The sequence below is a fragment of the Balaenoptera musculus genome, chromosome 6 (assembly GCF_009873245.2).
Source record: "Balaenoptera musculus isolate JJ_BM4_2016_0621 chromosome 6, mBalMus1.pri.v3, whole genome shotgun sequence".
Lineage (NCBI taxonomy): Eukaryota > Metazoa > Chordata > Mammalia > Artiodactyla > Balaenopteridae > Balaenoptera > Balaenoptera musculus.
Window position 1 is genome coordinate 80,240,174 of NC_045790.1, and position 16,505 is coordinate 80,256,678.

The window sequence follows — 16,505 nt, forward strand, 5'->3', positions numbered from 1 at the left end:
TTTCTGATTTTCCTCTCCTTCCCTTGGCTCTTCAGAGATTGTCAGTCGAGTCTTGTGTCTGGGAACCAAGTGCTAGAAGGCATTTTTTTTGATCAGCAGGCAATAAAGATAAAGCATACTTTGAGCAGATAAGCTGGTTTAAGTCATGTTCATCAAGGAGGCAGTGGAGAGTGTGTGTGACAGACTCCCTTAGCCTTTATTTATGGCTGCCACAGATTCAACCCACACAGACACCATCTCAAAAAGCAGGGATTGGCTGGGAGAGGGTGGCCTCAGCTTTCCTAAGCTGAGGAGCTTACTTCTGGGTGTGCTGTAGCAGTTGTAAATGAAATCTCACAATTTCACAAGTCATCTGCCATTTGTAGAACTCTGTATAACTGTTGGGCAATGGTATCATTTTCATTATGTCTCCATATTTCTGTGGGAGACCAGAGGAGGCTGAGCAGATTCCTCATTTGAGCAGTCTGGAAGCTCAGGTCGTGATTTGTGTTATAACCGAGTCTAGAAAGCAGACTCCCAAGGCACTATTCTGTGTAGCATTTGCTCTCTTCCCTCTAGGGGAAAAGAAACTCTTCTGTACTTGTAAAGATTTGATATTGGAGATAGGGTCCCATAGAGAAATAACCCTTTTTCCTTGCGTACTTGGGAGTGGGGAGACATGGGTGCTTGGATATATGCTAAGCTGATTATTATGCAAATGGTGCCTAGGGAAGTACGAACCTGACTTGACTGAGCTAAGGGGAGAAGGATTTTTTTTGTGTCGGGTTGTCGTGGTATTGGAAATCAGAGAAGAGGAAGCCACACGTGCATGCATGAACGTAGGCAGAGTATTGAGTTAGCAGCAGAAGTCTTTTATTATTTGGGGTAATTCTTCACCTAGCATCTCTCTGCTTGTGCTGAAGAATATTTATCAGGGTTTTAATTTTCTTAAGGGCTGTAGTTAATAAGTATTTCATTTTTATCTTATTGGCAGGGTAACAAGGATTATCACCTGCAGACATGCTGTGGGAGTCTTGCTTATGCAGCACCTGAGTTAATACAAGGCAAATCATATCTGGGATCAGAGGTAATTATTCACTGATTAATTCAATATATAACCAATATATGTTTATTGGTGACCTGTAGTGAGTCAGGCACTGTATGTTGAGGGTGTAATGAGGTAAGAAATAAACTTGTTAATCAAAGAGCTGTCTATTCAGAGAGTGAGATATGTAAAGTAATAAGTGAAATGAACAACTTGCAATAAATATAATAATACACAGTATACTTATGAAACAAGGATATATTTCTGATGTCCTTGTTGTGGTTGCTTTTGTGTTTAACTGTGCCATAGTTTTAGACTGATTAGTCCAGCCAGGTAGAACATGAAGCCAGGATTATAGGCACAGTTTTCAGAGATGCTGGTTAGCACAGAGAAAACCTGTACTTCGTTCACAGCCAACTATTCAAGGCCAGCAGTCCCGTGTAAGAGGCCCAGGCTCAGAAGGCCTGGGCATTGCCTGCTTAACCATTGGCTACCGCAAGCTAGTCAGCCCCTTCCACTCTCTGGAGTACTGGTTTTGCTGATATTAGTATCATAAAATGAAAAAGGTTTAGTTGTCAAAAGGCCTGGAAATGCTGGGTTGAACAGTTTTCTTTAGTTAAGGACATCTCCAAATCTTAATATGTTCCTGTACAGTGTCATTTGAGAGTAGAACATCACAGACAGCAGCTGGTCTCAATTTTATGCACCTACAGAATCCACTTTCTACATGGAGCATCTTTTGGAACTGGTGTTATGTGGGAGAAACTTTGAGATATGCCGGTTTACTTAATTTGTAACATGAGAAGATGGGGACTAACTTGTTTTTGGTGACCTTTTATTTGGATATAATCTCAAACTTACAGAATAGTCGCAAATGTGGAATGAGGAACTTCTGTATATATTTAGCCAAATTCATAATTGTTTACATTTTTCCCTATTTGTTTTATCATTCTCTATGTTTATATGTATGTGTATTATTTTTTGAACCAACTGAGAGTAAGTTGGAGACATCATACCCCTTTATCATTAAATACCATGTATATATTTCCTAAAGGAAGGACTCTCTCTTTTATAACCACACTTTAGTTATTGAAATCAGAGAATTTAACATTGATACAATTTATTAAATATTTATTTATTTATTTATTTATTTGGCTGCATTGGGTCTTGGTTGCGGTGTGTGGGCTCTTCGTTGCAGCACGTGGGCTCCAGGGTGTGCGGGTTCAGTAGTTGTGGCGCACGGACTCTAGAGCGCTTGGGCTTAGTTGCCCCGTGGCATGTGGGATCTTAGTTCCCCGACCAAGGATCGAACCTGCGTCCCCTGCATTGGAAGGCGGATTCTTAACCACTGGACCACCAGGGAAGTCCCTGATACAATTATTTAATCCACAATTCATATTCAGATGGTGTTAACTGTAAGGTCCTTTATAGCTATATTTTCCCTCCAGTCCAGGATTCCATTCAGGATCATGCATCGCATTGTTGTGTTTCTTTGGTCTTCTTTAATCCGAAAGAGTTCCTTAGGCCTTCTTTATCTTCATGACCTTGAAATCTTTGAGGAAGCCAGTTATTTTGTAAAATGTCCCTCAATTTGAATTTTTTTAAAGAGTCAATTTTATTTATTTACTTATTTTTGGTTGAGTTGGGTCTTTGTTGCTTCGAGCAGGCCTTCTCTAGTTGCGTTGAGTGGGGGCCACTCTTCGTTGCAGTGCACAGGCTTCTCATTGCGGTGGCTTCTCTTGTCACGGAGCATGGGCTCTAGCGCACTGGCTTCAGTAGTTGTGGCACACGGGCTCAGTAGTTGTGGCTCACGGGCTCTAGAGCGCAGGCTCAGTAGTTGTGGCTCACGGGCTTAGTTGCTCCGCGGCACGTGGGATCTACCCAGACCAGGACTCGAACATGTGTCCCCTGCATTGGCACGTGGATTCTTAACCACTGTGCCACCAGGGAAGCCACCTTTTACTTTCTATCTCTATGAGTTTGACTATTCTAGGTACCTTGTATAGTGGAATCATACAATATTTTTTTGTGTGTGTGACTGCTTTATTTCACATAGTGTAATATCTTCAAACTTCATCCATGTTGTGTAGCATGTATCAGAATTTCGTTCCTTTTTAAGCTTGAATAACATACCATTGCATGTATGTATCACATTTTATTTTTCCATTCATCCCTAGGTAGACACTGGGATTGCTTCCACCTTTTGGTTATTGTGAATAATGCTGATAGAAACAAATATGTCTTTGAGACCTTGCTTTCAATTCTTTTGGATATACACCCAAATGTGGAATTGCTAGATCATATGGTAATTCTATTTTTAATTTTTTGAGGAACTGCCATACTATTTTCTGTAGTGGCAGCAACATTTTACATTCCCGTAACAGTAGATAAGGGTTCCACATGATAGATCCTTTTTGTAATTTTCATTTAAGCACCACAAAAATCCTTTGGAGCGAATACTGTTACTCTGTTTCATAAGATAAAGAAGATAAAGAAATTGAGGCTCAGAAATTAAGTGCCTTTGCAGGGTCACAGCTGGCAACTGGGGGTCAGGATTTGAACTGAGTGAGGCTTTACTGCACACCTCTACTCTTTCCACTGTTCCATTCTGTCTCTCAGAAGGAGTGGTAATCATATGCCTGATGCTCACAAGATTCCTAGAGGTCTGGTGATGAGGCCCTGCTGGTTTGAATGCATCAAGATTTTCCTATAGGATCTTGTTTTCTTATTCATTTTAGTTCAACTTTCCATCCTTCTAGGACAATTTCTTAAGGACAGTGTACCAAGGAATTGTCTGGGGGCACTTGTTAAAATATGCAGAGGTCAGGGCTGTGCATGTTTAGAGATTTTGGTTTTGTTTTCTAAGGTGAGGCTTTAGCAATCTTCATTCTAAAAAAAGTGCTTTAGGGCTTCCCTGGTGGCGCAGTGGTTGAGAATCTGCCTGCCAATGCAGGGGACGTGGGTTCGAGCCCTGGTCTGGGAAGATCCCACATGCCGTGGAGCAACTAAGCCCGTGAGCCACAATTGCTGAGCCTGCGCGTCTGGAGCCTGTGCTCTGCAATAGGAGAGGCCGCGATAGTGAGAGGCCCGCGCACCACGATGAAGAGTGGCCCCCACTTGCCGCAACTAGAGAAAGCCCTCGCACAGAAACGAAGACCCAAACACAGCCATAAATAAATAAATAATTTAAAAAAAAAAGTACTTTAGGTTATTCTGTTGCTCATGGTCCAGATCATGCTTTAAGGAATGTTCTATGGTAAACATCTCTAATTCATTTTGTAATTTCTCAGAAGAAGTGGTTTCAAACCCCTCTTCCCCCCAGTTATTTTTTTCTTATTTGGCAGTTGGTAGCTTATAGATTTACTTGCATTTGCTTTGGTTTATGGTTTTAGTTGATTCATTTATTCTCATATCCATTTCAAAACAGTGAAGTGAAGGTGCTTTGATGCGTTAGCTGAAGAATACTTTTTCTGCTTTTTTTCTCTCTAGTAGGCTTTTGTAGATTTCTATGGGGATGTTACTACTATTTTCTTCATCTTTTCCTTTAACCTCAGACGTAATCTCTCTTTGACCTCTTCTTATGGCATTTGATGAGGCCATGTTAGCCCACTCTTCCCTGTGTAGTCTCTTTACCTTGACTATAACACCCTGGTCAGGAGTGCCATGCCGTCAAGACTCAATTTATAGATGAAGCATTTGATATCTTTCAGGCATAAATGGTTAATTTCTGACCTCCTGCAACTTGGAAGAAAAATCTGGTGTTTGCTTGAAAGTAAATTGTTCACTCAGGGCTTCCTAGTTGAGTCCTAATAATTTGATGCGATTTGGTAGGCAGGACTAGGTGTGAGATTTGTGTTATTAGTATAAGGTACTACCTAGATGTGTGATGATGCTGAAGTTATTTTAACTCTGTTTCTCTCCCCTCTGTCCTTTCCCCCACTTTTTTTTTTCTTTAAACATGCTACATGCTGCCCTTTTACCTCTTAAAATTTTCCTAAGGCTCAAATGAGGGTGAGAACTGTGACTTCCAGTCATCGGTGGCATGGATATCTTACATAAAGGCTAAGCTCCTTTCTGGGACTTCTTTTTCTTGCCCCCTCCCCTCCCCTCATTTTAAAAAATTTTTATTGGAGTATAGTTGCTTTACAGTGTCGTGTTAGTTTCTACTGTATCCTTTCTGGGATTTTGAGATTTGTAGGCTATTTGTGCTGGCAGGCTAATTTCTATTCTCGATCCTTGAAAAGTCAATTGTTGAACTTATTAAGGTGTCTCTACATAGAGAGGACTTTACATTATAGCTTATTTACATTTGCAGATTATCAGCAGTAAATTTAAGACTTGTTTTGAACATCCTCATGCATGTTTACATAATCCTCATATGTAATAAACCCTCAGTAGCACGATAGTTTTGTCTTTCAGAATCAGAGACCTAGGGACTTCCTGGTTGTCCAGTGGGTAAGACTATGCACTCCCAATGCAAGGGAGCCCAGGTTCGATCCCTGGTCATAGCGAAACTAGATCCCGCATGCATGCTGCACTAAAAAAAAGAAGAAAAGATCCCCCATGCCACAACAAAGATCCTGCATTCTGCAACTAAGACCCATTGCAGCCTAAATAAATAAAAAAAAGAGTCAGAGACTTAGCCTTATCTTCTTCCTTATCATGCCCAATCCAGCCCAGCCAACTAGAAGTGATTTTCTATTAAGCATTAGAGGGGAGTGCACTGAACTGGTCACTCTGAACTGAACTGGTCACTGGTCAAGAGACCTATCTGGGTGGCCTGCCATTGACTGGGTGACTTTGGACAAGCCTTCCTTTCTGGGCTTCAGACTGTACAAGGAGCAGGTTGAATTGGATGATCTCTGAGCTCTTTTCCAGCTCTGTGAAGATTCTATGTAGTGCCATTTTGAAATACGTTCTAATTTTTTTTAATTATTATTTTTTTCTCCTTCTCAGGCAGATGTTTGGAGCATGGGCATACTCTTATATGTACTTATGTGTGGCTTTCTACCATTTGATGATGATAATGTCATGGCTTTGTACAAGAAGATTATGGTGAGTATTACAAGGCACAGAATTTCATTGTAGAAGTTTTCTATATTGCAAACTATATGCTTGTATTTATAAAAGTACAAGAATAGGCAGAAGTAATGTATGCTGCTAGAAGTCAGGATAGTGGTTACTCTTTGGAGGTGGTTAGTGACTGAAAGAGAGACATGGTGGGGCTTCTGTTTGGTTTTTGATCTGGATGATGGTTATACTTGTATTCAGTTTTTGAAAACTTATCAAAGTATACCTTATGATAGGTGTACTTTTCTATATGAACATTATACTTCAGTAAGAAGCTTAACAAAACAAAAACAAATGGGAAAGTAAACATGTAAGCTGATTTTTCTGGTAAGAGTTTTTGTTTTGTATCCTGAAATGATGCCTTAGTAAGTTGCTGTGTTAAATCACATTTTTCTTTAGAGTTATGTTAAAATAAGAGAAACTGTTTCTTTTTGAAGGTAAAATTTTACTTTAAGGTATAATAAAACCACAGTTAAGAGTACTGTAAGCTTTGTTAAAATCATATATATCAGAGATAGAAAGTAGATTTGTGGTTATGGGGCTGGCGGGGGAGGGGTGGAGTGGCAGTGGGGAGTGACTGCTAATGGGTGCAGGGTTTCTTTTTGGGTTGATGAAAACATTCTGGAATTAGATAGTGGTAATAATTACACAAGTTTGTGAATATACTAAGAACCACTGAACTGTACACTTTAAAAGGGTGAATTTTATGTTATATAAACTAATTCAATTAAAAAAATCATATATAGGAAGGAAAATAGTAAAATTATTTTTAAAGAGTTAATATTCAAAGCAAGCTAACAAAAGAAGACATGTAAAGAGGAAGAGTACCATATTGTGTCCATAGCAAACCAAAGTCAGACCAGCAGAGCAACTTCTCTGAATGCGGCTTGAATTCCGTTCTGTTTAACAGATATTTCCTAAAGGTCTTCTTTGTATGAGATACTGAAAGATGTGAACAAAGATCTATGAAACTTAATCATTGTCTGCCAGATTTCTTGTTGGAGACAGATACAAGGCTATCTAAAAAGGGGAAAGGGTGAGGGGTGCCGTTTTATAACAGAGGTTAAATGAAGTTAATACAGGAGTGGGTGTGGGATTTAGGAGAACATCTTATAGTAAGTGAGGTTTGAGCTGGGCTTTAAAAAGAAGGTTAGAAGCACTTCAGAAAGGGTTGTGGGGGAGAGCATGCATGGTAGACAGTATCAGCCAAGGGGTAAGATGGGAGAAGCGTGGGAAGAAATGGTCAGAAGTTTTATGTGGCTGGACCATTAGATCTCCAACACCCTTTAGGTAGGGAGACTACCTAAATCAGCTCTCATTTCTGGAAAGTAGCACACAGAATTGAAAGTGGTACAACCAGTTGGCTCTTTGCCTACCCTACTGAACAACCAAGTCTGAGGGCACTGAGTTCAACCTGCAGTTATTTTATTTATTTGACTTAATAGTTTTTCCTGTATCCCACCCTGCAAAAAGCTTTAAAATCAGTGCCAAAACTGCAAGAGTAGTTTTGGGAAGTGATGGAATTGCAGTAGTTCCAATTTCTTGAAGGCTGAGGAGCTCTGATTCTGCAGGATCAAAGAGAAGTCATGTTACCAGTAGCTGTTGCCACTGTTTTGGGGAACCGTGAGTGCTTGTGCTTCTCCTTGGGGAGGGGAGATGGATGGGGCAGTGGGCTGGAGGCCAACCTCCTGGAGCCTGCTGGGGTAGCCAAGACAGCCCGTATTTCCTCCCATCTCTTCTCACAAAGCCTCCCCTAAACTTTGCAGGGTAGCAGTTGTTGCCTTGGCTCTGCTTCCTGCCTGTGACAGCAGTTCCTGACCTCACAGAGCCACATTCCCCGTGTCAACAACAGGATACAGGGAGGGTAGTGTTAGGATTGCTTTGTAGTTTCAACTTTAGTTAACAGTTGTGGAGTGGGAAGGAGGCTTGGTCTTTGGGCAGCTCAGTAACAATTTTCCAGTTACACTTTCAAAAAACATTAGGTTGACCTCTTGAGTTGTTCCCTCTTTTTGCTACTCTTTCTATAAAGTAGAGCTCTGTGTTTTGTTCTGAAAATAACTTCAGTATTACAAGCTACTAGTATGTTTTACCATATTCTTTTTTTGCTGGGGGTACTCCATGCCAGAGAATAAACTGACAGACAAGGTTCTCCAAAGATGAAGTAGAATTGGATCTGTTTGGTAGTATGAGATCTTATACCTTCTAGAATTCTAGAAACACAGTGTGGGGACACATGATCATAGAATTTCCCTGTTGGAAAGGATCTTACCAGTCATGTTTTCTCCTCTCTGCTTCTTGTTTCATATTTAAATCCTCACTAAAACATCTCTTGTCCTGGCTATGTCCAGGTAATCTCTCTCAGGGCGGGGGAAGCCTTAGCTGATGGACTTAGAGTAGTGGTTCACAACCCTGGCAGCATACCAGCATCTCTTGGGGTGCTTTAAAAAATATAGGGTCCAGGGCTTCCTTGGTGGCGCAGTGGGTGAGAGTCTGCCTGCCAATGCAGGGGACACGGGTTCGAGCCCTGGTCTGGGAAGATCCCACATGCCGCGGAGCAACTGGGCCCGTGAGCCACAATTACTGAGCCTGCGCGTCTGGAGCCTGTGCTCCGCAACGAGAGGCCGCGATAGTGAGAGGCCCGCGCACCGTGATGAAGAGTGGCCCCCGCTCGCCACAACTGGAGAAAGCCCTCACACAGAAACGAAGACCCAACACAGCCATAAATAAATAAATTTAAAAAAAGCAAACCTTTAAAAAAAAATATATATATATATAGGGTCCAGGGCTTCCCTGGTGGTGCGGTTGTTAAGAATCCGCCTGCCAATGCAGGGGACAAGGGTTCAAGCCCTGGTCCGGGAAGTTCCCACATGCCACGGAGCAACGAAGCCTGTGCGCCACAACTACTGAGCCTGCACTCTAGAGCCTGCGAGCCACAGCTACGGACGCCCACATGCCTAGGGGCCATGCTCCGCAACAAGAGAAGCCACTGCAGTGAGAAGCCCACACACCGCAACGAAGAGTAGCCCCCACTCGCCGCAACTAGAGAAAGCACACACGCAGCAAGGAAGACCCAACGCAGCCAAAAATAAATAAATAAAATTAAAAAAAAAAAATTTAGGGTCCAACTCCTGGAGCAGTTAAATCAGAATCTCATTGATATTTTTAAAATCCAGGATCTCTACTTTCTATCTGTGGACTTTGGCAAATTACTTAGCCTCTCTGTGTGTCAGCTTCTTCATCTGTAAAATGGAGGATAGTAGTCATAACATAGCGTTGTTAGGATTAAATGAGTTAGTTCATTTATCGTAGTGCTCAATAAATGTTAGCTATTATTATTATTATTTTTATTTTTAATGAAAGGCCCAACAATCTTTTTTAAAAAAAATGTTTATTTATTTATTTATTTAGCTGCGCTGGGTCTTAGCTGCGGCACGCAGGATCTTCATTGCCGCGTGCGAGATCTTCTTTGCAGCGTGCGGGATCTTCTTTGCAGCGTGCGAGATCTTCTTCGCAGCGTGCGGGATCTTCTTTGCGGCATGCAGGATCTTTAGTTGCAGCATGTGGGCTCTTTTAGTTGCGTCATGCGGGCTCTTTTAGTTGCGGCATGCGGGATCTAGTTCCCTGACCAGGGATCGGACCCAGGCCCACTGCATTGGGAGGGTGGAGTCTTAACCACTGGAGCACCCGGGAAGTCCTAGCTATTATTATTGACATATGTTTCTAAATTTGGTTTGCCAGTATTTTGTTCAGGACTTAAAATTTGTTCAGAGATTAATATGTAGTTTTCCTTTCTAGAACTATTTTGTTTGTTTTTGGTTTCAAGATTCTACTAGCCACATAAAGTTGATTGGGAGTATTCTCCCTTTTACTGTTTCTTTTCTTGTGTGTGTGCGTGGGGGCAGTATAAGGTTGGAGTTTTTGGGTGTTATGGAATGTGCTTGGAAGTCCATCTCCACCAGTGACTTCTTTATGGGAAGATTTAAAAACAGTAAGTCAGGTCACATCCCTTTATTGGAAGCTCTCCAGTGGCTTCTTTCCCGTTTCACTCAAGTACTACAAGCCAGAGTTCACCCTGTGGGCTGCAGGTGTTATCCTAGGTGAACTGGCCTCCCATTATCTCAGTGCCCTCATTGCTTACTCATCTTAGGATGAAATTCTTAAATCTTAAGTCTTAAGTTCAGTCTAGTTACTGAACACCTAATCTGTGCTAGGCACTTTTCTAGATGCTTGGGATATATCAGTGAATAAAACAGATGGAAGGTCCCTGCCCTCATGGAGTTTATATTGTAGTGGTAGGGAAAAAATAGTGGTGGTGGTAGAAAAAGATAATAAGCATAATAAATAAATTATATTAAAAGATGATACTTGCTTTAGAAAAAAGAAAAAATTGAGCAGGGTAAAGAGGAATCAGAACAGATGGGGAGGGGTGTGGAGGGAAGAGAAGGGCTGGTTGCATTATTAAATATTAAATAAGGTGGTCAGAGGTGAGATTTGAGCAAAACTTGAAGGAGGTGAGAGTGTTAGTCAAGAGGCTATCAAGGGAGAGAATGTTTCAGTCAGAGGAAGCAGAGCAAAGGCTAGTAGGTAGACGCATGCCTGGTATAGTCAAGGGAGGGCAGAGGGCTAGTGCCACTGGAGTGGAGTAAATGAGAGCCGTAGGAAATGAAATCTCAGGGGACAGGAGCTCCAACTGCCTTGGGCTCTGTAGCCATCATAAGGATTTTGGCTTTTTCTCCAAGTGAAATGGGGAGCCACTAGAGGGTTTTTTTTTTTTTAATATATAAATTTATTTATTTAATTTATTTATTTTTGGCTGCATTGGGTCTTTGTTGCTGTGCGCGGGCTTTCTCTGGTTGCGGCGAGCGGGGGCTCCTCTTCATTGCAGTGCATGGGCTTCTCATTGCAGTCGCTTCTCTTGCTGTGGAGCACGGGCTCTAGGTGCGCAGGCTTCAGTAGTTATGGCACCCGGGCTCCGTAGTTGTGGTTCACAGGCTCTAGAGCGCAGGCTCAGTAGTTGTGGCACATGGGCTTAGTTGCTCTGTGGCATGTGGGATCTTCCCAGACCAGGGCTCCAACCCATGTCCCCTGCATTGGCAGGTGGATTCTTAACCACTGCGCCACCAGGGAAGCCCCCACTAGAGGCTTTTGAGCAGAAGAGAGACATGGTCTGGTTTAGATTTTATCAGGACCACAGTGGCTACTGTGTGGAAATAGGCTACAAGGAGCCAAGAGGAGAACCATGGAGACTGGAGAGGAGGATATTGTATATTGTAGTAATTTGCAGATGAGAGATGGTGGTCATTGAGGTAGTGAGAAGTGGTTGGATTCTGGGTATCTTTTTTTTTTTTTGGCTGTGCTATGTTTAAGATTTTTTTTTGGCTATGCAGGAATTGTTTTATTTTTGTTTGGTCAGATTTATCAGTCTTTCACTGTCATATTTGGAAAGGCTTTCCTACATAGATTATTTTTTAAAATTCCCATGTTTCCTTCTAGCATTTTTATTTTTATTTTTTTTACGTTTAAATATTTGATTCACTTGGAATTTGCTTTGCTGTTGTTTCTTGCCTTTAAACATCACTAAAAAAATTGTAGAGATTTGTTTTCATATTCTGGATCCTTGTTTTTAAAAATCTTGTAATTGTGATGACAGTGTAGCCATATGTACTTGGATTTGAGGTTCACTGTTAGCAATAATGTGCATAAGTGTATTTCAAATAGTCTTGATAATTTCAGGTTTTAAGACCACTTGTTAGATCTGATTAGGTCTTTTTTTTTTTTTTATAATTTTTTTTTTTAATTTATTTATTTTATGGCTGTGTTGGGTCTTCGTTTCTGTGCGAGGGCTTTCTCTAGTTGTGGCAAGCGGGGGCCACTCTTCATCGCGGTGCGCAGGCCTCTCACTATCGCGGCCTCTCTTGTTGCGGAGCACAGGCTCCAGACGCGCAGGCTCAGTAATTGTGGCCCACGGGCCCAGCTGCTCCGTGGCATGTGGGATCTTCCCAGACCAGGGCTCGAACCCGTGTCCCCTGCATTGGCAGGCAGATTCTCAACCACTGCGCCACCAGGGAAGCCCTGATTAGGTCTTTTTTTAACCTTGTGTTTCGGCTGATGGCCTCACACTAAGAGTAAACGTGTCAGCTCTGTTATTGTTGTTTGCTTGTGCTTGTAGCAAACAAACAACCTTTAATCTGTGGTTTAAAAGATTCTTTGCAAGAATCTTTTAAAACCAGTTGGCAATTTTGTGAAGATTTAGTTTAGTTAAACCAGATACTATGATCTGTAAATCCATTTAACTGGGCACAGTAGTTCACAATAGGCACAGAGTGGTGCAAGGTAGAGCCACTGTCACCTGTCATGTGTCACTGTCACAGTCAAGGAAGAATGACTTCATTCTGTAGTTTATGTAGGGACTAGTGAGGGTGCCATTGCCAATCCATGTACTAAATTTTAATAAAGCTTAATTTTTGTCTTATTTTTTAGATAGAAATGAATATAAATGAAAGTCTTAATATATTCTTTCCATGCCCTAGTGTGTCTTCTTACATGCCTTTGAAGACCACCAATCAAGAATAATGAGTGGTCAACTCTACATATTCTTTAGATGGTCTCTCAATTAATATAACCCCTCTCAGCCAAGTTATTGAATATCAGTAAATTAGGGATTATTCTCCCTGGAAATTTACTGAAGTTATGGCTGAGTTGAATAAGAGCAAAAGCAAATGTCAGTATAACTGGTGCAGGAATTGACATCCTTCCGTGAACATTGAGTCTTCCAAGGATACTTGATTTCTTGGTGATGAGTATTTGGGAATTGCAGTAAAACATTATGCCGTAAAGGATGACTGTAATAGGGAGTTCCCTGGTGGTCAGGGAACTGGGAGCTGAGATCTCATAAGCTGTAAGGATGACTATAATAATTTTATCCAAGAAAAATTTTGAATACTTGCCTTGATCATGCAAAAGTCTCAATAAAGATGTCTGACTTTGAGCAGTCTACCTTCCATATACCCTGTGGATATATACCTAGTAAAACAAAATGAGGTATGGATTTACTAACTATAAACTTTGATTGTAGAATAATTATGTCTCCTTTATAACAATGATTATACAGGGCTATAATTCTTTTTTTTTTTTTTTTTTGTCCTAGAATAAACTTTACTTGATCATTCTTTTGATTGCAAGGTCCTATTTCTCATACATATTTTAACATTTTTTTTCCACACACACACACACACACACTGTATTTTATTTTTACAAGAGATAAATAGACTGACACCAAGCATTGTACATGGATGACCACAACAAAAGCAACAATGATTGCAATTACCAAACATGAAACACACTCATACTATGTCATAATATTGACATTCAGTCCAGTAATCCTCCACTGTAACAGCTCCTTTACTTTGCAGTGAAAATTGATTTGTATATTCTTTGCCTCTGAGTCCTTGTGGGATTTTTTTTTTTTTTTAATTCAGACAGAAAGTCACAAAAATTATACTCATCCTCATCAGTTCACTCAGTCCCATGTAATTAATTTTTTTTTCATCTTGATCTTTTGTTAGCACTTTTATGAGTTCATCAGTTTTTCATTAGAGTTCTGAAAATGCTTATTCATTCAGTTCAGCAGTACGGTCAGTTACCAGAAACCTGTACTTGTCAGAGTTTTTTCCATGAATTTCTTGAAGATGAAACCCTTTTATAGGAACATATTTGCAAAAGCATCAGAGTACACCCAGAACTGTCTGTAAATGACAAAAGACTTAAAAATGACCACAGTTAAAGATTTGATGAAAGTTCATAATAATGCAGTTGACAAGAAAATTAGTTATTTCTGAGATATACATTTTAAAGTAATAACTAGGATTATTACTTATAACATTATACCAGAACATGTAAGATTTTTAGAAATTTCATGTAATGTCTGAAACATTTATATTAACATATTTCCATACATATTTCCATACAAATACAAGATTTTTAGAAATTTCATGTAATGTCTGAAACATTTATATTAACATATTTCCATACATATAACCCAATGAAAGTTTAGTATTAGTTGTTTTGTTTGTTTGTTTTTTTATACTGCAGGTTCTTATTAGGCATCAATTTTATACACATCACTGTATACATGTCAATCCCAATCGCCCAATTCAGCACACCACCATCCCCACCTCACCGCAGTTTTCCCCCCTTGGTGTCCATATGTCCATTCTCTACATCTGTGTCTCAACTTCTGCCCTGCAAACCGGCTCATGTGTACCATTTTTCTAGGTTCCACATACATGCATTAATATACGATATTTGTTTTTCTCTTTCTGACTTACTTCACTCTGGATGACAGTCTCTAGATCCATCCACGTCTCAACAAATGACTCAATTTCGTTCCCTTTTATGGCTGAGTAATATTCCATTGTATATATGTACCACAACTTCTTTATCCATTCGTCTGTTGATGGGCATTTAGGTTGCTTCCATGACCTGGCTATTGTAAATAGTGCTGCAATGAACATTCGGGTGCATGTGTCTTTTTGAATTACGGTTTTCTCTGGGTATATGCCCAGTAGTGGGATTGCTGGGTCATATGGTAATTCTATTTTTAGTTTTTTAAGGAACCTCCATATTGTTCTACATAGTGGCTGTATCAATTTACATTCCCACCAACAGTGCAAGAGGGTTCCCTTTTCTCCACACTCTCTCCAGCATTTGTTGTTTGTAGATTTTCTGATGATGCCCATTCTAACAGGAGTGAGGTGATACCTCATTGTAGTTTTGATTTGCATTTCTCTAATAATTAGTGATGTTGAGCAGCTTTTCATGTGCTTTGTGGCCGTCTGTATGTCTTCTTTGGAGAAATGTCTATTTACGTCTTCTGCCCATTTTTGGATTGGGGTGTTTGTTTCTTTAATATTGAGCTGAATGAGCTGTTTATATATTTTGGAGATTAATCCTTTGTCCGTTGATTCATTTGCAAATATTTTCTCCCATTCTGAGGGTTGTCTTTTCGTCTTGTTTATGGTTTCCTTTGCTGTGCAAAAGCTTTGAAGTTTCATTAGGTCCCACTTGTTTATTTTTGTTTTTATTTCCATTACTCTAGGAGGTGGATCAAAAAAGATCTTGCTGTGATTTATGTCAAAGAGTGTTCTTCCTATGTTTTCCTCTAAGAGTTTTATAGTGTCCAGTCTTATATTTAGGTCTCTAATCCATCTTGAGTTTATTTTTGTGTATGGTGTTAGGGAGTTTTCTAATTTCATTCTTTTACATGTAGCTGTCCAGTTTTCCCAGCACCACTTATTGAAGAGACTGTCTTTTCTCCATTGTATATCTTTACCTCCTTTGTCATAGATTAGTTGACCATAGGTGCGTGGGTTAATCTCTGGGCTTCTATCTTGTTCCATTGATCTATGTTTTGTTTTTGTGCCAGTACATATTGTCTTGATTACTGTAGCTTTGTAGTATAGTCTGAAGTCAGGGAGTCTGATTCCTCCAGCTCTGTTTTTTTTCCCTCAAGACTGCTTTGGCTATTCGGGGTCTTTTGTGTCTCCATACAAATTTTAAGATGATTTGTTCTAGCTCCGTAAAAAATGCTATTGGTAATTTGATAGGGATTGCATTGAATCTGTAGATTGCTTTGGGTAGTATAGTCATTTTCACAATATTGATTCTTCCAATCCAAGAACATGGTATATCTCTCCATCTGTTGGTATCATCTTTAATTTCTTTCATCAGTGTCTTATAGTTTTCTGCATACAGGTCTTTTGTCTCCCTAGGTAGGTTTATTCCTAGGTATTTTATTCTTTTTGTTGCAATGGTAAATGGGAGTGTTTCCATAATTTCTCTTTCAGATTTTTCCATCATTAGTGTATAGGAATGCAAGAGATTTCTGTGCATTAATTTTTGTATCCTGCAACTTACCATATTCATTAATTAGCTCTAGCAGTTTTCTGGTGGCAGTTTTAGGATTCTCTATGTATAGTATCATGTCATCCGCAACAGTGACAGTTTTACTTCTTCTTTCCAATTGTATTCCTTTTATTTCTTTTCCTTCTCTGATTGCTGTGGCTAGGACTTCCAGAACTATGTTGAATAATAGTGGTGAGAGTGGACATTCTTGTCTCGTTCCTGATCTTAGAGGAAATGCTTTCAGTTTTTCACCATTGAGAATGATGTTTGCTGTAGGTTTGTCATATATGGCCTTTATTATGTTGAGGTAGGTTCCCTCTATGCCCACTTTCTGGAGAGTTTTTATCATAAATGGGTGTTGAATTTTGTCAAAAGCTTTTTCTGCATCTATTGAGATGATCATATGGTTTTTATTCTTCAATTTGTTAATATGGTGTATCACATTGATTGATTTGCATATATTGAAGAATCCTTGCATCCCTGGGATAAATCCCACTTGATCGTGGTG

General features: G+C 40.0%; 1 protein-coding gene across 7 annotated transcripts in view; it reads left to right on the plus strand.

Moving 5' to 3' along the window:
- The window catches only part of MELK (maternal embryonic leucine zipper kinase), a 90,744-nt gene that overhangs the window by 17,411 nt on the left and 56,828 nt on the right, over nt 1-16,505 (plus strand). For all 7 annotated transcript variants that reach the window (XM_036855650.1, XM_036855656.1, XM_036855654.1 and 4 more), the window contains 2 exons: nt 974-1,066; nt 5,981-6,079. In XM_036855650.1, coding sequence (XP_036711545.1) covers nt 974-1,066; nt 5,981-6,079 — 192 coding nt within the window. The remainder of the gene's footprint in view (nt 1-973; nt 1,067-5,980; nt 6,080-16,505) is intronic.